At 35.4% G+C, this 24,227-nt stretch overlaps 1 protein-coding gene across 2 annotated transcripts in view; it reads left to right on the forward strand.

Annotated features, from left to right (window-relative positions):
• STXBP5L (syntaxin binding protein 5L) overlaps positions 1-24,227 on the forward strand; it is a 336,789-nt gene that overhangs the window by 172,681 nt on the left and 139,881 nt on the right. For both annotated transcript variants that reach the window (XM_065942856.1, XM_065942857.1), the window contains exons 9-11: positions 10,376-10,454; positions 16,051-16,205; positions 21,253-21,325. In XM_065942856.1, coding sequence (XP_065798928.1) covers positions 10,376-10,454; positions 16,051-16,205; positions 21,253-21,325 — 307 coding nt within the window. The remainder of the gene's footprint in view (positions 1-10,375; positions 10,455-16,050; positions 16,206-21,252; positions 21,326-24,227) is intronic.

The raw sequence follows: 24,227 nt of genomic DNA on the forward strand, positions 1-24,227 counted from the left end.
AATGGACTCTCAAGAGTCTTCTCCAACACCACAGTTCAAAAGCATCAATTCTTTGGTGCTTGGCTTTCTTTACAGTCCGACTCTCACATCCATACTTGACTACTGGAAAAACCGTAGCCTGGACTAGACAGACCTTTGTTGACAAAGTAATGTCTCTCCTTTTTAATATACTGTCTAGGCTGGTCATAACTTTCCTTCCAAGGAGTAAGCATCTTTTAATTTCATGGCTGCAGTCACCATCTTCAGTGATTTTGGAGCCCCCCAAAAAATAAAGTTAGCCACTGTTTCCACCGTTTCCCCATCTATTTGCCATGAAGTGATGGGACCGGATGCCATGATCTTAGTTTTCCAAATGTTGAGCTTTAAGCCAACTTTTTCACTCTCCTCTTTCACTTTCATCAAGAGGCTCTTTAGTTCTTCCTCACTTTCTGCCATAAGAGTGGTGTCATCTGCATATCTGAGGTTATTGATATTTCTCCTGGCAATCTTGATTCCAGCGTGTACTTCACCCAGCCCAGCGTTTCTCATGATGTACTCTGCATGTAAGTTAAAATGCAGGGTGACAATATACAGTCTTGACGTACTCCTTTCCCTATTTGGAGCCAGTCTGTTGTTACATATCCAGTTCTAACTGTTACTTCCTGACCTACATACAGATTTCTCAAGATGCAGGTCAGGTGGTCTGGTATTCCCATCTCTTTCAGAATTTTCCACAGTTTATTGTGATCCACACAGTCAAAAGCTTTGGCGTAGTCAATAAAGCAGATATAGATGTTTTGCTGGAACTCTCTTGATTTTTCAATGACCTAATGATGTTGGATGTTGGCAATGTGATCTCTGGTTCTTCTGCCTTTTCTAAGTCCAGCTTGAACATCTGGAAGTTACGGTTCATGCATTGCTGAAGCCTGGCTTGGAGAATATTGAGCATTACTTTACTAGCATGTGAGATGAGTGCAATTGTGCACTAGTTTGAGCTTTCTTTGGGATTGCCTTTCTTAGGGATTGGAATGAAAACTGACCTTTTCCAGTCCTGTGGCCACTGCTGAGTTTTCCAAATTTCTGGCATATTGAGTGCAGCACTTTCACAGCATCATCTTTTAGGATGTGAAATAGCTCAACTGGAATTCCATCACTCCACTAGCTTTGTTTGTAGTGATGCTTCCTGAGACCCACTTGACTTCACATTCCAGGATGTCTGGCTCTAGGTGATTGATCACACCATCGTGATTATCTGCGTCATGAAGATCTTTTTTTTTTTTTTCATTTATGTTTATTAGTTGGAGGCTAATTACTTTACTTTAGAAGATCTTTTTTGTGCAGTTCTTCTGTGTATTCTTGCCACCTCTTCTTGATATCTTCTGCCTTTGTTAGGTCCATACCATTTCTGTCCTTTATTGAGCCCATCTTTGCATGAAACATTCCCTTGGTATCTCTAATTTTCCTGATGAGATCTCTAGTCTTTCCCATTCTATTGTTTTTCTCTATTTCTTTGCATTGATCACTGAGGAAGGCTTTCTTATCTCTCCTTGCTATTCTTTGGAACTCTTGAGTACAATATTGAAAAACAACAGTGAGAAGGGATGGCCTTGTCTTGTTCATAATCTTACTGGGAAAGACTTGATTTCTTACCATTAAGTATCCTACCATATTTTCTATAGGATTTTTGGTAGGTATTTATTATCATATTATCAACATTTCCATCTATTTCTGTCAGTGAACCAAACTTGGGTCTACTTGACTGTGTGCAGTAAGTCAGTCTGCTGATACTGTATTTTTGTGAAGTACATCATTTATTGCAAAGCATACAATGCGGGGCCAAGCAAAAGGAAAGGGTAGCTCATACTCAAAAGACCCAAACTCCCCCAATGGCTTTTAGGGCTTTTAAAGACTGTCTGAGGAAGAGAATTGCAGAATATGTGATCAGTTTGTGCTTAATTCTCTGACTGGTTGATGGTGATAACAGGGTGATATTTCTAGAATCTTGATCAACTTTGTGGTTCCAACTAGTCTAGGGTTTATGTGCTGGTGGTCAGCATGTAGTTAACTTCTGCCTCTTAGTATCTGAAAAACACCTCAAGGATATGACTAAGAATATTATTTATAACTCTTGAGGAGGAATTAAGTGTCCTCAATTTTGTGTTATTGCTAACTAATATTAATTTTTATGGCTTCCCTGGTGGCTCAGATAGTGAAAAAATCTGCCTGCAATGCGGGAGACCAGGGTTTAATCCCTGGGTTGGGAAGATCCCCTGGATAAGGGAATGGCAACCCAGTCCAGACTAGTATGCTTGCCTGTAGAATCCCACGGACAGAGAAGCTTAGTGGGCTACAGTCCATGGAGTCATAAAGAGCCGGACACGACTAAGTGACTAACACATTCACTTTCAATATTATTTTGAGTGCTTGACTATTTTCCTTTGTTTCTATGTTTTCTCCTTTCTTTGATTAAATTTGCTCTTTGGAACTAGGCAAAGGCCTGGGAGGCTAAAGCTTCTAGAAGAAGCTTGCTTTTAGAAAAAGCAAGAGGTTGGGGACACATTGGAGTGTCCATTCCTGAGAAGGCCCTTTAAGTTCCTGCACAGTTTCATTTCTAGTTTCCTGGGAGTTTTTATCATGAATGGGTGTTGGATTTTGTCACATGCTTCTTATGCATCTGTATATGGTGATGTGGTTTTTCTTTTTTGGCTTATTGATGTGATGGACTACATTCATTAGTTTTTGAATGTTGAACCAGCCTTACACATCTGGGATAAGTCATGGTATAGCATTCTTTTTACCACCATCTCTTTCTTCTGCTTCTGTTTGCATGGAATATCTTTTCCCATTGCCTCACTTTCAGTATGTGTCTTTACATGTGAAATTAACCTCTCATAGGCAACATATTGTAGTCTCTTGTCTTATTATACAGTCTGCCACTCTGTGCCTTTTGATTGGAGCATTTAGTGCATTGACATTTAAGGTAATTATTGATAGATATAAACTTATTGCCATTTAAAATCTTATTTTCTAGTTGATTTTGTATTTCTTCTTTGTTCCCTTCTTTTTGTCCTTTTATGGTTTGATAATTTTCTTTTGTATTATGCTTGTGTGTTCTTTTGTTTTTTTCATGTACTTGGCACCTTATTTACTGAAAACTTTTAAAAATAATTTATTTTTGTTGGAGCATAATTGGACATGTGGATACAGACGGGGAGGGGTGGGTGGGGCAAAGTGGAAGAGTGGCACTAATGTATGTATTCACTACCATGTGTAAAAGGGATAGCTAGTCAGAGGCTGCTGTAGCGCACAGGGCGCTCAGCTCAGTGCTCTGTGATGACATAGAGGGGTGGGCTGAGGGGTACCCGGAAGGGAGGCTTAAGAGCGAGCGGCTATATGTATACATCTAGCTGATTCACTTTGTTGTATACCAGAAACTAATTCCTTTTTTGTTTGTTTGCTTTTTGTGCATCTACTTATTTTGTTTTTTATTTGTGGTTATAATTTTTCAAGTGTGTTAACCCAATACCGTATCTACTTGCTTAGGCTGGTAGTCATATAGGCTCAAAGACATTTAAAAAAAAAATCTACATTTTCTTACACCCCTCCCCAACATTTTATGATTTTGATGTACTGTTTTACATTGTCATGTTTATCCTTTTGCTATTCATTGTAATTATCATCACTTTCAAAACAAATGTTTTAATTCATGTACTGACCTATTTAAGTGATTTGCTTTCCAATTGTGATTTTCTCTTTCCTATAGATTCTTGCTTCTTTTCTATTTAGATAAGTCCTTTCAGTAGTCCTTTCGATAGTTCTATTGCTGTATTCCTTTAGCTTTTGCTTATCTGCGGAATATCTAAATGATAATCTTGCTGGATAGAGTATCTTAGGTTGCAGGATTTTCCCTTTCAGAGCTTTGTATATAACGTGACACTCCCCTCTGGTCTGCAACATTTCTGTAGAGAAACCAGATGATAGCCTTATGGCTGTTCCCTGTAACCTACTTTTTTTTTCTCTTGCTGCCTTTAGAATCCTCTGTTTAATTATGATATATCTTGGTGAAAGTCCGTCTGGGTTCTTCCTGCTTTGGACCCACTGTGCTTCTTGTGCCTAGATAGTTTGTTTCCTTAGGTTTGGGAAAAAATTTCCATAATTTCTTCATATATTTTCAATCCTCTTTTCTGTTTCTTCTTCTTTGGGATTCCTACTATGTGTAAATTGGCTTGCTTTATATTATTCCATAGGTCTTTTATATTGCTTTCATTTTTTTTTTCATCTGTCTGTCTGCTTTGCTGATGCGTGATTTCCATTCTTTTCTTCCAGATCACTTATTTGTTCTTCTGAATTGTTAAGTTCGGTATTTATTGCTTTCAGCTCAGCTTTTGTCTCAGAAAATTAGTTTTCTAATTTTAATTGGCTCCTATTTATAGTTTCTAGTTCCTTGTTCAGTGATCTGCCTTTCTTAATTCCTATTGATAGCCTTTCTTAATTCTGTTAGTATTTTTATTAGTCTTCTTTTTTTTAACTCCAAGACTGGAGAGATTTGTTTGTTCCTTCAGGGTATTTCTCTTGTTCTTTTAAGTGGAAGTGATACTTCTGCTTCTTGATTTTACTTAGATTTCTTCGACTCTATGAATTTAGAAGAAACAGTTGTCCACTGTGGTCTTAAAGGGCTGATTTTATGTGGGTATCCCTGTGTAGCCTGTGTCTGTGTAATATTTTTGGTGAGAGGGCTGTTTTTAGTATGGATGCCTGCCCCAGATTTCCTCATTGGGTGCTGCCCGTTATCCTCTTGATAATGGGTGTGACTGGTATTGTGGTGATCAGAGTCTGCCTTGGATGTTGAATGGGGCCTCCGTGTTGCTCTGTGGTTGTCACAGCCCTGTGGGGGGTAGGGTCTGCTCCTCGTTGTTGGCAGTAGTAGCTCCTAGATCCATTTCTGAGCTGTAGGTGAGAGTGAGATATTGCACTGGGGGAAGAGCTACTAAGTGTTCCTCCCAGGAACTGTCTCCTGGGAAGTGTGCTCTGTGGTCTCATCCACATCTGTTGTGCAAGCTCATGAAGTATGCTCTTGTTGGCACTGCCCTCGGCCCTTCCTCAGGATAAGAATGCAAGCAATCAGCCCAGAAGTTCCTCAGGCACTGTGCTCACCAGTCCACCAGCATAGATGTGCTGGCCCAGATCCACTAGTCAGGCACCAGGACTCCTTGTGAGGCCTGAAGGGTCAATCCAGACCTTGGCCCGGCCTTTGTTTGTCCTGGCAGCTACTAATGCCAGACCCACCCAACCCTGGGAGTACCAGTAGTCTGCTTGAATGTCTCACAGGCTCTGAGCTTACAAAGGAGCCTATGGCATAAATCCTCTGAAACAAACAGGACACTGCTCAAATTTCAGCCCCGCTTCTAAAGTCATGCAGCTCCAGCTCCTGGGGATCAACACAGACTTCAGCCTTGCCTCTGTGTTGGATGGCCCATGGTGCTTGTGCACTCCCAGAGCTCACAGAGGCAGAGTCGTGCCCACTGTGAGCATGTGTTGGTGGGGCCCTGCCCCTCCATTCTTGCACATTAACAACAGGGCTTCAGTGGCAAAATCAGTCTCCATCCTATGTACCCCCAGTTACAGTCTAGGGCACACTCTAGCCCCTTCAAGCTGCCTCTGCACAGCTAACCTCAGGTCTCTCCCTGGGTCTATGCACTGATGCCCAAGTTTTAGCACCCAGCCCCCGGTGAGCACCACAGACATGCATCTCGGTCTGGAGACTGCAAGTGAGGTAGCCAGGACCATCTGTGCTGATCTCTGTTTGTTCTGCCTACCGCGGCCAGCTACTGCAGTCTCCTCTGAGCCTCTGAAGCTCCCTGTTTTTCACTGCTGATCTCCTAGCCGTTGAAGGGGGTTCCCAGGGTGAAGGAACCTTTCTTCTTTTACAGATCCCTCCCAGGGGTGCAAATTCTGTCCTGATTGCTTCCCCCCCCCCCTTTTGTCCTACCTGCTTACATGATGATCTTTCCTGCAGTTTTGATCACATGAGATCTTCCACCAGTATTCAGTAGGAATCTATGAGAATTGTTCCACATGTAGATGTATTTTTAATGTATCTGTGGGAGAATATGAGCTCCACATGATTCTATTCCACCATCTTGATCTCTCTTCAGTTGTTTTTGATCAAAGAGGGATAGTTTTTCTTCTTTCACCAGTAGATATGATGGTAAGCTCTGGGTTTCTATTCATAGTCTTTATCAGACTGAGGAAATCTTTTTTTTTCCCCTCTGTTGAAGCTTTTGTTTAATCAAAAGAGTGTTGGACTTCATCAGATGCCTTTTTAGTCTGTTGAGATAATTGTGTAATTTTTGTTCTTTATTCTATTGATATGGTATATTACAGTAACTGGTTTTTCTCATGGTAACCATATTCCCATTATTTAGAAAAACCTCACTTCTTCATTGTTCTATCTTTGTCTTAGCCTCATATTAGGATGTTTGATCTCATACAATGGATGGTACTAATAGTTTTTTAGAATTAGTTGGCAGATATTTCCTCTTTTGTTTTTAGGAGAATGTTTGAAGAATTGGTGGAAGAATTTAAATCATTTATCTCTGTCTCTGTCTTTTCTGGACAGTTCAGCTATTTTATTGATCTTTTCAGAGAACCAGATTTCAGTGTACTGATTTTCTATTGATATATTTTTTCCTATTCTATTAATATTTCATTAAAGTGAAGTGAAAGTCACTCAGTCATGTCTGACTCTTTGTGACCCCATGGACTATACAGTCCAAGAAATTCTCCAGACCAGAATACTGGTTAGTCTTTCCCTTCTCTAGGGGATCGATCGAACCCAGGTCTCCCACATTGCAGACGGATTCTTTACCAGCTGAGCCACAATGGAAGCCCAATACTTCATTAATTTCTGCTCAAATCTTTATTATTTCCTTCTTTCTGTTTGCTTCAGGTTTATGTTGTTCTTTTATTCTGCGACTTAGGTGAATGGTTAGGTTAGTGATTTCATATATTCTGTTTTAATATAGCTGCTCATAGGTATAAATTTCCCTCTCCATACTGCTTAGGTTTCATCTGAGAAGTTTTAGTGTGTTGTAGCATATATTATTCTAAAAATATTTTTTTCTTTGAACCATTTATTTAGTCAAGGGTATGTATGTATAGGGGCTTCCCTAGTGGCTCAGATGGTGAAGAATCTGCCTGCAAGGTGGGAGACCCAGGTTCAATTCCTGGGTTGGGAAGATCCCCTGGAGAAAGGAATGGCAACCCACTCTACTATTCTTGCCTGGAGAATTCCATGAACAGGGGAGCCTGGCAAGCTACAGTCCATGGGGTCACAGAGTCGGACATGATTGACTGAGTGACTACCATACACACACACACACACACACACGTGTATGTATAGAACTTGTTACATTAGCCTTTTTGCTGCTTATTTATGGTTCTCTTCCTTTGTTCTTGTGGATTCACATTACCATTTGATGTCCTTTTCTCCCTCCATTGTAGCCTTGCTCCCATCAACCTTCTCTGTGTTATTATTTTCAAATAAGCATCCCATATTACAATTATATACATATTAATTTTTACATTGCTTCTTAAATCAGTTAAGGTTGGAGAGGAATAGTGCAATTATACTGTCTTTTATAATTACCTACATTAATTACTTTTGCTTATAATCTTTGTATATAGGTACATATTACTCTTTCAGCCTAAAGAACTTCTGTATATTTTTTGTAAGGGAGCTCTGCTTGCAACACATTCTCTCAGTTTTTGTTATCTGGAAACATCTTTATTTCACCTTCATTTTTGAAAGATAATTTTGATGAACATAAGAGTCTTGGTTAACAGGGTTTCTTTTCCCAGTAAACTAAGTATGTCATTCCTTTGCCTTTTGACTTATTGTTTCTGAAGAGAGTCTCAGCTATTAACCTTATTGGGGGTCCCTTATATACAAGGAATCATTTTTCTCTTGCTCCTTTCAAGATTTTTTTTTTCTTTTAGCATTTTTACCTTGATGTGTCTGGGAGTAGATTGATTTTTTTAGTCCTACATGGAGTTTTTGAGGTTCTTAGATGTATAATGTCTTTCAAATAATTTAGAAAAAATTTCAGCCAATATTTCTGTGAATGTTTTCTCCTTTATCTCCGCTCCTTCTAATAGTCCCATAATGCCTATGTTGGTGTGATTAATAGTATCCTACCTTTTTTTGAGATTTTTTTACTTTTCTTCAGTTTTTTTCTCCCTGTTTTTCCTAAACATTCATAATTATCTTCTTATTTTCCATTATCAGTATCTTACATCCTCAAAATTTCTTTATTAAATAAACCCATATTAATATTTCAGAGACCTTGCTTTACACATATTATTTCTCAACTTGGAAGCTTCCAGTGGCTTTCCCTTGTCTACACAGCAAGTCAGTCTCGTAGATTGCCATTATATGGCTCTTTTGTACCTCATTAGTATTCTTTCCTCTTTTCTTCTACATTAATCTTTTAATCTACCCAGTTTGGCTTATGCATTATTCTCTAATCATACTCTCTCATCATACATCATCATATTCTATTAACATTCTGCCTTCATGTCATTTCTTATGCTCTCCTAGCCAACTTCTGTCTAATAGCTAAGTTCTTAGTCTAATAGCTAGGAAGTCTTCTGTAAAATTCTACAAAATCTTCTGTTATAAAAGGAAACCACAGTTTTATTCTCCACTCCTAAAGTACTTCATGTCTATCAATCATTTATGGTACTTCATATCATTATTTTCAAGATTTTTTTGTTTAGTAAATTTTAAGCTTCTTAGTAGTTATTTCTTTGTACCCTCCCACTTACTACAATACTGTGAAAATAAGGAATAACAATAAATATAGTCATTGACAATGTTGTTTTATACAATATGACACTTAAGCATATTTCAATTACTAACAGGCAATAAATATAATCAAAGCAGAAAGCTTTCACCTTCTAATAAATCAGAGTTGGAAACTGAAGTAAAACATTAATTAAACAATGATTCTTTTCTACTAAAATCAGTGCATGGTACTGATGTTTACTGATTGAAAAATAGTAATTGGTTCCATATATATACATACACACAACTGCAAATACGCTGTTTGGTCAACTAACAGTTTGGCAATTACTAGAGAAGCATTGGGTAGAAAAAATATCAACTGAGAAGAATGGGCTTCTTTGCTAAGGCTGTTACTTCCCTTAATTCTCTAATTCCTCTTATTATCAAAACTTAGTAATCCCTGACTAGCTCTACGACCACTGTACAGAATGAGTCCCTGAGCCAAAGTCCCTGAGCCATCATCCCTTTGTAATGATCTATATTTAGTGTTAACAATTCTTTTTCATATATAATATAGATACTTTTAATCCTGTTTTACAATATACATGATAGTGGTCAATATTTATTATTGGGTTGCTTCTTCAGTTGACATAGGGTAAAAGAAAAAGAAGGAAATTTCAAAAAAGCATGCCATGAAGCAGATAAGGTATACTGTATGCTGATAGCCATTAAACAAATTGGATAAAACTGTCTTGACTTCTGAGTTGGATTTGTCTGCCATTATGAAACTGTGATGAAATTTTAACTTATATGCATGTAAACATCTCTCTACATGATAGTTTTCTTTGTCTACAAATAGCTCTGGCAATGTAAGAATATTTATTAAAAGGTATCATCTTAAAAAACAGATTAATAAAATTATAACTATAAAGATAAAGCTTACTTCTGCCTATGACATACTTATTTCCATTTTCAACTCTTCTTGATGTTTTATTCAAACTCTTTTGGAATCTGAACTTAATCTTTCCCTTATAAGAAACTATTATTTTTGTTTTATGTAAATAGAGCTCATCATTAAAATTTTAAAAAATCTTGAAATATATCACCTGTGTTGATTGTTAATGGACTTTCCTTTAAATGAATTTGATGAAAATGCAATGATTTTCATAGTGTATCATAAGTTTTTAAGTGACAAGTCTTTCTGCATATGTAAGGGTTTTCTTGTTTCATAGGTGAAATTTTTAAAGCCTAGTATGGATTTTCATAATACATTTCATTATGCAGATAAGTATATATGTGTGTGTCTTCAATCCTGCAGTTGTTTATCACGAAACTTATGTAATTAAAATAACTTTATATGATGCTAGACTTATACATGGAGAATGTGAAGCAATAAAAATATGTTTACAAATAACTTTATTGATTATATAACAGTCAATTGTTAGGGCTCAGTAAACCATTTATAAATTTAACAAGAATGTTAGAATGCATAGAAACGTGTCTATCTGATTATGAAAAATACACAATTATTTAAAAAAAATATTCCTTTAAAAATTCTTATGGATAAGTAGGATTTAATTCATATTTAATAAAATCCTTTTCTTTCTTTAGGAAAAAGTCAAAGAGAAGGAAGAAAACCTGAATCTTGCAAACCAATTCTTAAAGTAGAATACAAGACTTGTAGAAACAGGTATGCATTTTTACTTGGGGGGTTATGGAAAAAAAATGTAAGAAAGAGCGACAAGAAATACAGATATCCTTTAATGTTTGTATATTGTTAAGTTTTACATAATTATATTAACTAACATTAACAACAATGTTTCTTGATAACAGATTTATTATTCAATGGGTATGTATATGATGTCAATATTATTATAAATAGTAACTTAATTATTTAAAAATTTTTATTAATATTCAGATGAGTATTATATACATTAATTTTAACAATGAAGGGCTTTTTGGCCATGCAATTGCAAGTAGCAATTATTTAGCATTATTAAACAGCAAAAGCTATTTACTTATTAGTATTACATATGAATTAAATATATAACTAAGTCTCTGTACTTTAAGATCTTACTTTTTGAATTTGAAATGATTAAAGTTAGTTGGGAATATAAACATTTATGTATATTGGTGTAATACAATAGTACTAAATTTTAAGATATAGAAAATTAAAAATATTTAATAAAATTTATCTTGTATGTATTGCAGCCATATCGTATACATCAGCAATGTTCTTCATACCCAAAGTAATTATTAGTGGCAATATTCCCATCCAGAATAACCATAATTACAAATCTCGTGTAGACCTTAGTTTTAAGTCTAAATTGGATAATTTTACTTAAATGCCCACACTACAATATTTTCCTGTCATCACAGGTACATATAATATTTGCTTATAGCTGCTCTTCTCAAAGTATGATAGATAGATGGATCAAAACCTCTTTAGCCTAGCCTAAGATCTTCATGACCCAGATAATCACAATGGTGTGATCACCCACCTAGAGCCAGACATCCTGGAATGTGAAGTAGGTGGGCCTTAGAAACCATCACTATGAACAAAGCTAGTGGATGTGATGGAATTCCAGTTGAGCTATTTCACATCCTAAAAGATGATGCTGTGAAAGTGCTGCACTCAATATGCCAGCAAATTTGGAAAACTCAGCAGTGGCCACAGGACTGGAAAAGGTCAGTTTTCATTCCAATCCCTAAGAAAGGCAATCCCAAAGAAAGCTCAAACTAGCACACAATTGCACTCATCTCACACGTTAGTAAAGTAATGCTCAAAATTCTCCAGGCCAGGCTTCAGCAATGCATGAACCGTAAACTTCCAGATGTTCAAGCTGGTTTTAGAAAAGGCAGAGGAACCAGAGATCAAATTGCCAATATCTGCTGGATCATCAAAAAAGCAAGAGAGTTCCAGCAAAACATCTATATCTGCTTTATTGACTACACCAAAGCTTTCAACTGTGTGGATCACAATAAACTGTGGAAAATTCTGAAGGAGATGGGAATACCAGACCACCTGACCTGCCTCTTGAGAAATCTATATGCAGGTCAGGAAGCAACAGTTAGAACTGGACATGGAACAACAGGCTGGTTCCAAATAGGAAAAGGAGTACATCAAGGGTGTATATTGTCACCCTGCTTATTTAACTTATATGCAGAGTACATCATGAGAAATGCTGGGCTGGAAGAAGCACAAGCCAGAATCAAGATTACTGGGAGAAATATCAATAACCTCAGATATGCAGATAACACCACCCTTATGGCAGAAAGTGAAGAAGAACTAAAGAGTCTCTTGATGAAAGTGAAAAAGGAGAGTGAAAAAGTTGACTTAAAGCTCAAAATTCAGAAAACTAAGATCTTGGCATCTGGTCTAATCACTTCATGGAAAATAGATGAAGAGACAGTGGAAACAGTGTCAGACTTTATTTTTTTGGGCTCCAAAATCACTGCAGATGGTGATTGCAGCCATGAAATTAAAAGACACTTGCTCCTTGGAAGGCAAGTTATGATCAACCTAGATAGCATATTAAAAAGCAGAGACATTACTTTGCCAACAAAGTCCATCTTGTCAAGGCTATGGTTTTTCCAGTGGTCATGTATGGATGTGAGAGTTGAACTGTGAAGAAAGCTGAGCGCCGAAAAATTGATGCTTTTGAACTGTGGTGTTGGAGAAGGCTCTTGCGAGTCCCTTGGACGACAAGGAGATCCAACCAGTCCATCCTAAAGGAGATCAGTCCTGGTTGTTCATTGGAAGGACTAATGCTGAAGCTGAAACTTCAATACTTTGGCCACCTCATGCGAAGAGTTGACTCATTGGAAAAGACCCTGATGCTGCGAGGAATTGGGGGCAGGAGGAGAAGGGGACGACAGAGGATGAGATGGCTGGATGGCATCACCGACTCAATGGGCATGAGTTTGAGTAAACTCTGGGAGTTGGTGATGGACAGGGAGGCCTGGTGTGCTGCGATTCATGGGGTCGCAAAGAGTCAGACATGACTGAGCGACTGAACTGGACTGAATGTTACTATGCATAACTAGTAAAAATAACCAGTTTTATTACTATTGTAACTAAAGTATTAAAACATTTAAAATTTAATCATTATGGATGAAAATATTTTACATATATTCTTTCCTTCTTAAAACAGCGTTTATAACCTTAACTTTGCTTGAGTCTTCAGGCTCAATATTATTTACATCCGTTGTTATACAGTGTTGCACTCAAGGGTACCTAACCTTGCCTAAAGGGAGTATGGAGGAGTACAGTGAAGGAAGAAATCACTGAAATTCTTCTTAGGAAAGGAGATGCTTGCGATGGGATTTTAAGGGATGGAGGATAGGATAGTTCCAGATGAATGGAGAAAAGGTAAACATAAAGAAAAGGTAATTCAGAAATCAGGAATACAAGGAAAGACTGTTTAATGATTAAGATCATCAGAGTGAAACAACCATGTGACCTTGAAAATTAACTTTTTAAAAATTTAATTTTCTCATCAACAGTACCTATTTAATTATGTTTGTAACATCATAAATTTCATGAGAGGCCCACAGTGTTTTTCTTAAAAAGCAGTTGTTACCATCATAAAGCCATGTTATTTCACACTGTTAATATTTTTCTATGATTCTAAATTGATTTGTTCTAGCTATTGGGAGTTGAAGTTTGTGTAGAAATAATTCAGATTTCTAACATGAAATAATTATGATTAGTAATATATAATCACTATCAAGCCACTTACTGTGCACTGTAGAACACTGTGTCAATTTGTTGTGATTTACAACTATATTAGAAGCAGTGGATCCACAGCTCAGAACACAAAGAGACTACAAAAACAGAGGAGCACTGAAGTTGAGCCCACAGCAAAGTGGACTCTAGTCTGGAAGTGGAAATAAATTTGTTTCTGCTCCTTCTCGTACATGGCAGATACTTTGTGAAGTAAAGAAAGTGGGACAGCTTTAGCAGGAGCAGGAACTTTATAAGAAGAACCTTACCTTAGTGTGCAGGGCTTCCCTGGTGGCTCAGACAGTGAAGCGTCTGCCTGCAATGTGGGAGACCTGGGGTTCGATCCCTGGGTCAGAAGATCCCCTGGAGAAGGAAATGGCAACCCACTCCAGTACTCTTTTGCCTGGAAAATCCCATGGGTGGAGGTGCCCAGTAGGCTCCATGGGGTCTCAAAGAGTCAGACACGACTGAGCAACTTCACATTCCTTTACCATGTATGTTGCAGCAGCTGGGCCCCTTAAAGGTCTGCACAGGTAACAGGTGTAAAGCGTATGTTTTCTGTTTAATGTTATCTCAGCCCAGCCATTCCCAAACCTGCTCTGGAATCACTGGTCCCTCATCACCAATTTGCTTGCTGCAGCTCCAGTCACAATGGTCTCAGGCTTAATAATTTTATCCTTTTAAAAAAAGCAAATAATGATCTCTTTACCTGCTATCACTAGCATTATCAGGTTCTCTGTCGTTAATAAAAATTACTCTCTGCTAGTTTTTTAATCCTTTCCTATTTAGCTGCCTACAGATAGACTTCATGTGTGGTTAAATTCTCCAAGCTTTAGTATACCCATCTATTAAATGGGGATTATACTAGTAGTTCTCTGACTGGTAAATCTTAAGGATTAAATACAATAATGCATGTGACGTTCTTCACAAAATACCTGGAACATCATAAATACTCAACAGATGTTACACGTTTGTTATATTACACAATTTATCATTTAATCCTTTTGCCTTCATTGAGACAAAATCTCAATGCTTTTTTTATTGTATTATCTATTTTATAAATTATACAATAACCTTTTTTTCTCTTGGTATACAGTTCTATAGATTTTTTTTAAAGCAAATGTATAGATTCTTGAAATTGCAACCACAATAAGAATACAGAAAATTTCCATATGCACCAAATTATTTTGCAGTTCCTTAACAATTACATCTTTCCCCACTCCTAACCTCTGGAATCCAGTGATCTGTACTTTGTCACTATAGTTTTGATTTTTTGAGCTGTCATGTAAGTGTAGTTACGTATTATGTAACTTTTGATCTTAGCTTCTTTTCCTCAATATAATGATACAAAAACTCAAGGAAAGTAAATTAGAGCATTTTCCCATATTTAGTTTACAACTGAATTATTTGTGTGAAAATACTGACAAAACTTTAAATAATAATTAGCGAAGGCATTTTATATGTAAGTTTTGATGAAAACTTTAAAAAAAACTTTTTTGCTATTATATAGCCCACATAAGATTAGCAAATGTCCCTTTGATAATGTTTGGTACTACATACAATACAATATGGAAAAGAACAGGGGTTCTTATAGAGTAAATTCTAGAAACAAGTAGATTCTTCAGTTTAGCAGATGGATAGAAGTGAATTATTTAGTGAAGCATATATTCTCAAGGAATTTGGTACAATAAAAGTGTCTAGTTCTTTTAAAAAATTTTTGGAGAATATTTTCAGTCTGGTGTTTACTTATTGAAAAATGCTTCATAGCAACACACATTTTCTTTTATATACATATGCTAGAGATACAGATATTTGAGAAAAGAAAAATGAAAAGTTATGAAAATATTTAATAACTTTCTGACAGCTGTAATATTTTATGATCATCTTAGCCCCCCTGTATTATCTAACTGTAACTTGCAGTTAACAGAAATGAAAGTGTGTTCCAAGTTAGTTTTACAAGCTAAATAAAATTGGCTTACCCTAGGTAAAGTTGAGAAGATCACATTTATTTTTGGTGAATTTTTTTCCCCTTACATGTAGTTTTCTCCATCTTTTTGTCATAACCCTTTTACATAGAAACACCATTATGTAGACTTTTCATGCTACCTTCTACTATTCTGGGCTTGCCATTGTCACATTTCATTTTATATTGAAATTTGCTTCTATTTCTTAGTGATTTGGGACCTCACATGCCTACTGGTTAATATGATAAACTAATATTGTCTAACATTCTAATAGTAGTAATTTAGAGTTTGGGAACCAACCATATGTGATGTTCTTTTGAGTCAGTGAGCATCTTTCCCCTGGCCAACCTCACTGCCTTTTCCCCATCTCACCTCAACATCTTCAGGCTGATTCATTAGTAATTTTAACAGTGAGAATATACATCAAGTAAAAGGGAAATAGAATAGTAAATTTGTCGGGTGAGATATTTGGGAGCAGAAAAAGTTTTTGCTCTGACAATTATTGTACATAATCCCTACCAAGTCCATTCTTTTTTGCCTCAATCTTGTGATGTTGTGTCATCCTAAGGAACTCTCATTTTTTTTTTCCTTTGTAGTGAACCATTCATAATATTTTCTGGTGGACTGTCCTATGACAAAGCTTGCAGAAGACCAAGTTTAACTATCATGCATGGAAAAGCAATTACAGTGCTTGAAATGGATCATCCTATTGTTGAATTTCTAACTTTATGTGAAACACCCTATCCAAATGGTAAGTAACTAAAATGAAGCGATGTTGAAAAACAATTTTTGAAATGATAAGTTCCTAACAAAATTAAGCTTAAATATTTTTAGTTTTGGCAGCTGACATCTACTGTGATACAACACTGTGAGCTACAGGTGCTGGAGCAGGCTCTGCAACTGTACCTACTTGACAGACTGGAAGTAAGACAAATGTAGTGCAACAGTGCTGGAGTTTCAGGTTCTAATATCAGGTAAGTGCTTTAAACTTTGATAAGGATGGTGGAAGCTGAGCTGGGAGGGTCCGATCGGGGTCCTGGGTGAAATCACTTGGAGAAACTGAGGTCTCCTAATAGCCTCTCCTAGACCAGCTCCACCCATCCCATTCCTGTGCCAATCAAAGTTAAAGCACTTACCTGATATCAGTGATCTGTAACTCTGGCGGTGCTGCATCTGTTTCACATCTGACTTTGCTTCAGATGCAACTGCAGCACCTGTGATTACTCTGGGATTGCTGATGTGTGGTTAGTGATTTATTCAAATTTTGAGAAAAATTAGAAGAGTCTTTGAGAGGAGAGGAGCTTAGGTATTTTTATCATCCCAAATATAAAGACTTTTTATAAACATAAAATCTAGTCTAAACTTACATGCAAACTATATAATGGAATCTAATGATGAAATATATCTTAATGAAATCTAAAAATTGAGATGGATGAAATGCAGAAGGGGAAATATGAGTTTATGATTAAAAATTAGCCTCCAACTAATAAAATTAAATGAAAAAACCATAATATGTATATGTATATTCATACACATATATATTACTATTTTTCAGGAGGGAAAATATAGGTGTAGAGAGAACAACATTGTACTTGGAGACAGAATATTTGAGTTTATGTGTTAGCTCTGTCACTTACTAGCCATGTGACCTTGGACAAATCACTTCATATTTATCATTTGTAGAAAAAATATAATATTGACCCCACATGATTATTAGAAGGCCAGAGGAACTCATCTTGTAATCTATAAATACTTTTATTATAAATGTATTAATTTGTTTTAAATTACTGAGTTTCATGTTTAAGACCTAGAATAAAGTGATATGAAATAAAAACCAATGTGGCACTTTATTCTGAGTTTCCAGTGGCAGACAAATTACCTGTGCTGTTAATTAACCACAAATATTTATTGGATGTTTCTATGGCCTCAGTATAACAAGAACGTGATGAGAAATGGATAAAGGATGAAACCGACCTCTGATGTCAAATTGCAGAAAATCTGGCCACAAAAGGAAGATAATTATGACTTAAAACATATTACGCCTTAATTAAGTGCAGAGTTATGAGTCAGAGTTTAAATAATGTGCTAATTTATAGTTTAGTCAGGTAGTTGATGACTGAAATATTGCATGAAATATTCATACAAAGCTTATAGAAAATATAGGATCTAAGTAGGACTTGAAGAATGACTTGGGCCTTGAAAATAATATTGAGTAAAGTTTTAGAAATTGTGAATTTGCTAGCATGGGATCAATTCAGAGAAAAGATTGAAAGCCTTTTGTAGGTATTTGGAACTACAGAGGAATTTGGAGGAAATATTAAATGAAAGAAAGCAATGTTTTAGTGTGTGGGTTTGAAGAGAGAGACAAATCTAAAACTTTGGATTCCAACTGGGGAGGCTTTGTGATAGTATACATTAAAATGATCAAGCTACGTGTAACTCTATGGCTGATTCATGTCAATGTATGACAAAACCCACTGAAATGTTGTGAAGTAATTAGCCTCCAATTAATAAAATAAAATTAAAAAAAAAAGATCAAGCTATGACATCTTTTTTTTTTTTTTTGAATGTTGAGTTTTTTTTTTCCTCCAGTGGGTTTTGTCATACATTGATATGAATCAGCCATAGAGTTACACGTGTTCCCCATCCTGATCCCCCCTCCCACCTCCCTCTCCACCCGATTCCTCTGGGTCTTCCCAGTGCACCAGGCCCGATATGCAAAACAGAAAAAGAGACACAGAAGTACAGAACAGACTTTTGAACTCTGTGGGAGAAGGTGAGGGTGGGATGTTTTGAAAAAACAGCATGTATATTATCTATGGTGAAACAGATCACCAGTCCTGGTGGGATGCATGAGTCAAGTGCTCGGGCCTGGTGCACTGGGAAGCTATGACATCTTGATCTGCTGCTTATAGGAGTAGAAAATGAAAACCCATTGAATTTGGTCAACAGTTATATTAGGGAGTAATATGAGTCAAAGATAACGTTTTAGGAATAGTGGTTTTATAAGCAGTAACAACAGTTCTTGGGAGTAGAGAAGATAAATTTAAGTCAGTACAGTTGTTTAGAGCATAAAAGAGAGAGGGAGGAGGTCTTTACTATTTATTTTTGAATCATCATAATATATATGTTGTTTGGCGTTATGATAATGAATGATTAATGAACAAAGAAAGAAAGAACAGAGGACCAAAAACTTAGGTTAGGAAAATGCCTTCTTCAAGAAAGAAGGTATGCATGCCAGCAATAGAAACTGAAAATGTGTGGTTTCAAAGATCAAACACTATATGTATATATACATTTCTGCATATCAGTAGAGATGTTAGGACAATTTCTAGTAATGTTAAACAAATTATAAAAGTACTGTAACCAAGTCTAATTACTGCCAAACCATGTATATTACTTTGCTTTTCAGAGAAACGGTAATGAGGATGGAACTTTTTATTTATTAGGAGCTAGGAGAAATTTCACTTGACTCAGTAAAATATAAGTGTATTTTATTAACTATTTCTGATTAAAGCAATAGTACATGAAAATGCCAGAAAAGAACTCTACAGTATGCCACAGTATATAATTAAAACTTTCTCATTGCCCTTTCAGAGGCAACCACTATTACTGTTTCTTATGTATTCTCCAACAAATAAAGTATGCATATGTATGCTTATTTATGTATATCTCTCTTTTGTAAGATGACAGCATACTCTGTTCTCACACTCTTTTCACTTAACAGTATACAGTATTTTAATTATGATTCTATATTAGCAAATATAGAACTTTAATCTTCTGTATAGCCACATAGTGATAAATGTTATGCATATATTAAACAAAATACATTTATTAACAGTTTTTAATATTGCTGAATCATTTGTGACATCTGACAGTTCAACCTATTTCTCAAAATAGAGAAATGCCTAACCCTCTTACCTCATAGGGCTTTGCCCAGAGTTATTAACCAATAATACTCAGAATTTGTCAGTTTTTACATCTATATTTAATTGTATCTGGTCTTCTGCAAGTGTCATAAATAATACATTTCTCTTCAGAGAAGTAGTAATTATGATAAAACTTTTCAACTTTCTTGTTGGGGGCTAGGGTTAAAAGGCTGAGCCTATTCAAAAGCAACCAATCTAATGAAGAAAGTAGTACAGTTGGCATCTAGTGAGTACCTCCTATAAGCTAGGCTTTGCATTAAACATCTTTGAAAGTGAAAGTGTTAGTCTCTCAGTGGTGTCTGACTCTTTGCAACCCCATGGCTGTAGCCACTATGCTCCTCTGTCCGTGGAATTCTCCAGGCAAGAATACTAGAGTGGGTTGCCATTTCCTTCTCCAGGGGATCTTCCTGACCCAGGGACCGAACCTGGGTCTCCCGCACTGCAGGCAGATTCTTTACCATCCGAGCCACCACAGAAGCTCATTAAAGATGTATATTAAATATCTTTATATACATCTAATCTTCATAACAGTCTAAGATAGTTATTATCTTGCCATTTCAATGTATAAAGAAATTGAAAATCAAAAAAGTTAACTAATTTGTCTATGGTCAAATTGTTAATAAATAGACACAAATTGAAGCTTATACTGACTCAAAGGAAATCTTTTTATTCAGTGGTTACCACACATAGTACTCCAAGTACTTCTACAGAGGTGAAATTTTTGCTACCAATTTTAATTATTTGAAAAGAAACCATAATCTACAACAGAAGTACTACTATATAAATAATAATTTTCCATACTATTTTATTTTGTAGCCATTGCTTCCCAACCAGTGAGTTTCCTAGAGAGGACTGAGAAGACAAAGAGGAAACTAGTAGTAGTCTTTAAGCTGATAAACAAAACCCCAGGCCCCAAAAGTATTGAAATAATGTTGAAAACTTAAAAAAAAACTCTAAAGGTGAAGGGGGAAATGCCTCAGTTTGAAAAAAGTTTGAGTAGTAAATAATATAAGAACTGTATACTGTTCTATAAATTTTCACCCAAACAAAGGCAGACTTCTCAGTTTTTATTTTTTTGTGATTTTTTTTTTCTAGTTTTTCTCTCATAGCCTATGGCTTAAAAAATAAATACAAACAGGTTCTATAGCTTCTCAGGACTGGAAGGACTATGAAGATCATATGTTTTACTTTACTAGTCAAGACTTAAATACTCTTGAATCCAGAATTCCTGCCAAGTGCTTGTTGAGTTTAGGAATAACTTTTAAATTAGCCAAAGAGAGAAAGGGAGGGTTGAATTTTAAGAACTTGAAGCTCCTAGGCTATCCTCAGATTCTGTTTTTTTGAAATATACTTGGGCACATAGTATGTGGTCTTTAAGCACCTGTTAAATCACATTGAATTGAAAGTAATCTTTTTAATATAAGGAGTGTTGCTCTCATAGGGAGGTGAATATGTATCATATGTTAAAGAAGCAGAACTATTTCTTTAGCATATCTCTCTGTAGGTATGAAATCAGATCTAGAATGGAAGGTTGTGGAAGACTAAGATAAATGTGAAATGGAGGTGACAGACTCACTCTCTTCAGATAATCTACTACATTCATGATTATTGAGATACATTTAACTTTATGCTCTGTGGCTTCTCATTTTTTCCTTGCTCTCTGTAATGGTCTTAAACATTGTTTGAGAAACACAACATATATTTTTAAAATATGCTCTTTATTACTTCTTATTTTGGCTTATATTTTGGTCTTCTCAAATCATTTAAATAACATTTGTACAGGAAATAAAGGAATACAAGTTTGGTGATTTTATAAACATTTTATAAAATGTTAAACATGAAAACTTTTCCATTTTTTCCTACTTGTAGAATTTCAAGAACCTTATGCTGTTGCAGTACTCCTGGAGAAAGATCTCATTGTAGTTGATCTGACACAAAGCAAGTAAGTTGTCCATGTACAGATTAACACTAACTATTTTTAAACTCTATTTATTGCAATCAAAATATAGGAGGACGTTATAGGTAATTTGGCATTAGAATTCTTTAGGTGGTAAATATTCTTTATGTGGCATATTGTTTTCTTAGAATCACATAAATATAATTTGGTTCAATAATGAAAACTAAACCAGGAGAGTTTAGGGGACACTGAAAATTTTACAAGATATTTTCAAGGCAGCCCCTAATGTTTAGAAAGAGGCATTTGGAGACTCAGGACACATAAAATGGATCTCATTTCTGCCATTTCCCTAAGCAAAAACAATTGTTATAAAATCAGTCTGGCTATCTGCTGACCCTTTAAAAGAAAAATTCATGTGATAAAAGTATTATCGGACTACTGTGGCAGACAATATAGATGATCAGGATCTGGAAGAGAAGATAGATACCTTCTTATACTTTTTTTTTTTTTTCATTATGTTGTGAGCAGTGGAAACAAATATAAAATTCGCTATTAGAGTGGTACTCCCCACTACTTTACATGGACAGTAAAAGTAGACTTGACTTTCATAAACCCTGTCTTCCTGCTACATATTTTCATTGTCAGTAATGATAGGTATGAAGCTTATTTTCTCTCAAACTATGTTCTAGATACTCTGATCATTTTTAAATTCCTTATATTTGCAGAGCTTTTATACATCCTCTCTCCTCTGCATGGAAAATTTTCTATTCCTTTTTCTCCTTATTAACATCTGTAAGAATCTCAACTCAGATATCATTTCCTCATTTAAAGAAAATCTTTCATTATCTATATAATTTGATCAAATATCCTATTAAGGGCTGTCTTAGATCCATGTTCCTGTCCTTCATAGCTTTGACAAAATGAAATTTTTCACTTGTTATTATTTTAAAGATTGTCTCCCTACTAGACTATAGGCCTCATGAAGAACAAGCTTTGTCTCCATATGAAGTAGGTTCTTAATAAATTGTTGTTGAATGAAGTACAATCTGAGTTTTACTTTCAATGTAGTTTGTAAGTATAAGAGCCAGAGTTGTTCTTTGTGATCATTTGCATCATATAATATTTCAATATTTTGAAAGGGAATAGAATTGGTCCATAATATCACCATAATTGAATTCTGCCTAGCTACTTTATTTGTCAACATAAAACTGAGTAAATTTTGTGTTCAAGTGTGGATTTATGCCTCTTTCTCTTAAGTCCTAATATAGGTTTTATTAAAATACACTTTTCTAATCTCACTTGTAGTCAACTCTTCCTTCTATGCCATATTTATTGGTTCTTCATACCTTGTCTAATTGTCTAACATCCTCCAAGGTCCACTATACTTTCCTTTTAATACTCACATTCTTTAGTATGTATTTACTCTTTTAAAAAAATTTTATTGTGGTAAAATAATAACATAAAATTACCACTTTTATACATTAATTATGCTTTCAGCATACTTACCTTATGTAAGTATGTGAACTGACATTTTGTTTGCATGTTTTTATCTAATATTTTGCCTTCTTCAGCACTCGGTTTTGTTTTAAAATCTATGCGACTTTCCCATTTTGTTGTCTAATACAAGAAGTTTAATGTGTCAAAAACTGAACATGTTCTCTTTCCCTGCAAATAGTTACCCTTTAGCCATATTTAATGTTAAGTTGTAGCTTTGTCCTCCTTTCTAAATAAATTTATTCCTTCCTTCTTTTCCATTTAATCCTCTACATGAAAGCAAGCATTAGAACTTACATTTTTTTTTCCTCTTCTTGGTTTCTTGGATTTACACTTCTACAACAATTTACACTTCACATGTAAAATTTATCATATATTTCAGCTATTCTTTCTTAAATAGCTAAAGAAAGCTATGCCCATATGATAAAGTTATTTTCCTCAAGCATTTTCCGTATATTGTCCACTTTCTCAGGAGTCTATCATTGTAACCTCTTGCTATTACCAGATCCTAGGTTGTAGATCTGAACTTTTAAGGTGATCTACTTATTTTACTTCTAATTCTTTGACATAAAAAATATTGATGATTTCTACTCTGAAACAGGGAATCTCAGATCCATTCAGTTTAACCTACTTGCCATTTATTAAACAATGTTATCTTTTGTACATGATTTTCCATATACTACTATTCTTAACTGGGAAACCATTAAATTGAAGGGAAGAGAGAACTCCTGTCAACACACACAGACACACACACCATGCTCTTCTGAAGTTTGAACTAAGTTTCTGATTAAGTTTCTTAATCTTAAATATGGGAAAAATAGGGGAAATTATTTTTAATGGTCCTCCCCCCATCCCAGAGCACATTGTATCAGAAGTAACAGTCACACAGTCTGAGAACAGATGCAGCATGTATAATACTCGCTCCGTCTGCCACAGTGCCTGGTATACTCAGTACAAAAGAAGTGCACAGTGTATTGTGCACTCTAGGAGTTCTTAATTTGGTTCCATATAGATACCCTTCTTAAAAATGATAATTGGCTTAAGGATATAAAATTTACTACACCGATATGTCTGCATGCCCACTTTACTTTCTGATTTACATAGGAAATGATCTTAAACATGTATAATCACACTTGTACCTACATAGTACACATATCTTTCAGTTACTCCCTATAAAAGTACAAAATGAAAATACTTACCTATGTATTATGTGCCTTGGAAAGCATGTAAAATTTACTGATATTTTAATACTTTTATAAACATATAGGTAAAACTATACATAAAGTACCTAGTTGATACATTTTAATAAGCTGTCAACTTTCTGCATCTTTTCAATTTAATATAGTCTGTGTATATTAGAAAGTAATATTGCTGTAGAATTTTGGAATTACAAGAAAGAAAATGAGTTTATTCAAGTAAAATTCTATCAGTATTCATAGTACATTTTATAGAT

This window comes from Muntiacus reevesi, chromosome 8 (genome assembly GCF_963930625.1).
Source record: "Muntiacus reevesi chromosome 8, mMunRee1.1, whole genome shotgun sequence".
NCBI lineage: Eukaryota > Metazoa > Chordata > Mammalia > Artiodactyla > Cervidae > Muntiacus > Muntiacus reevesi.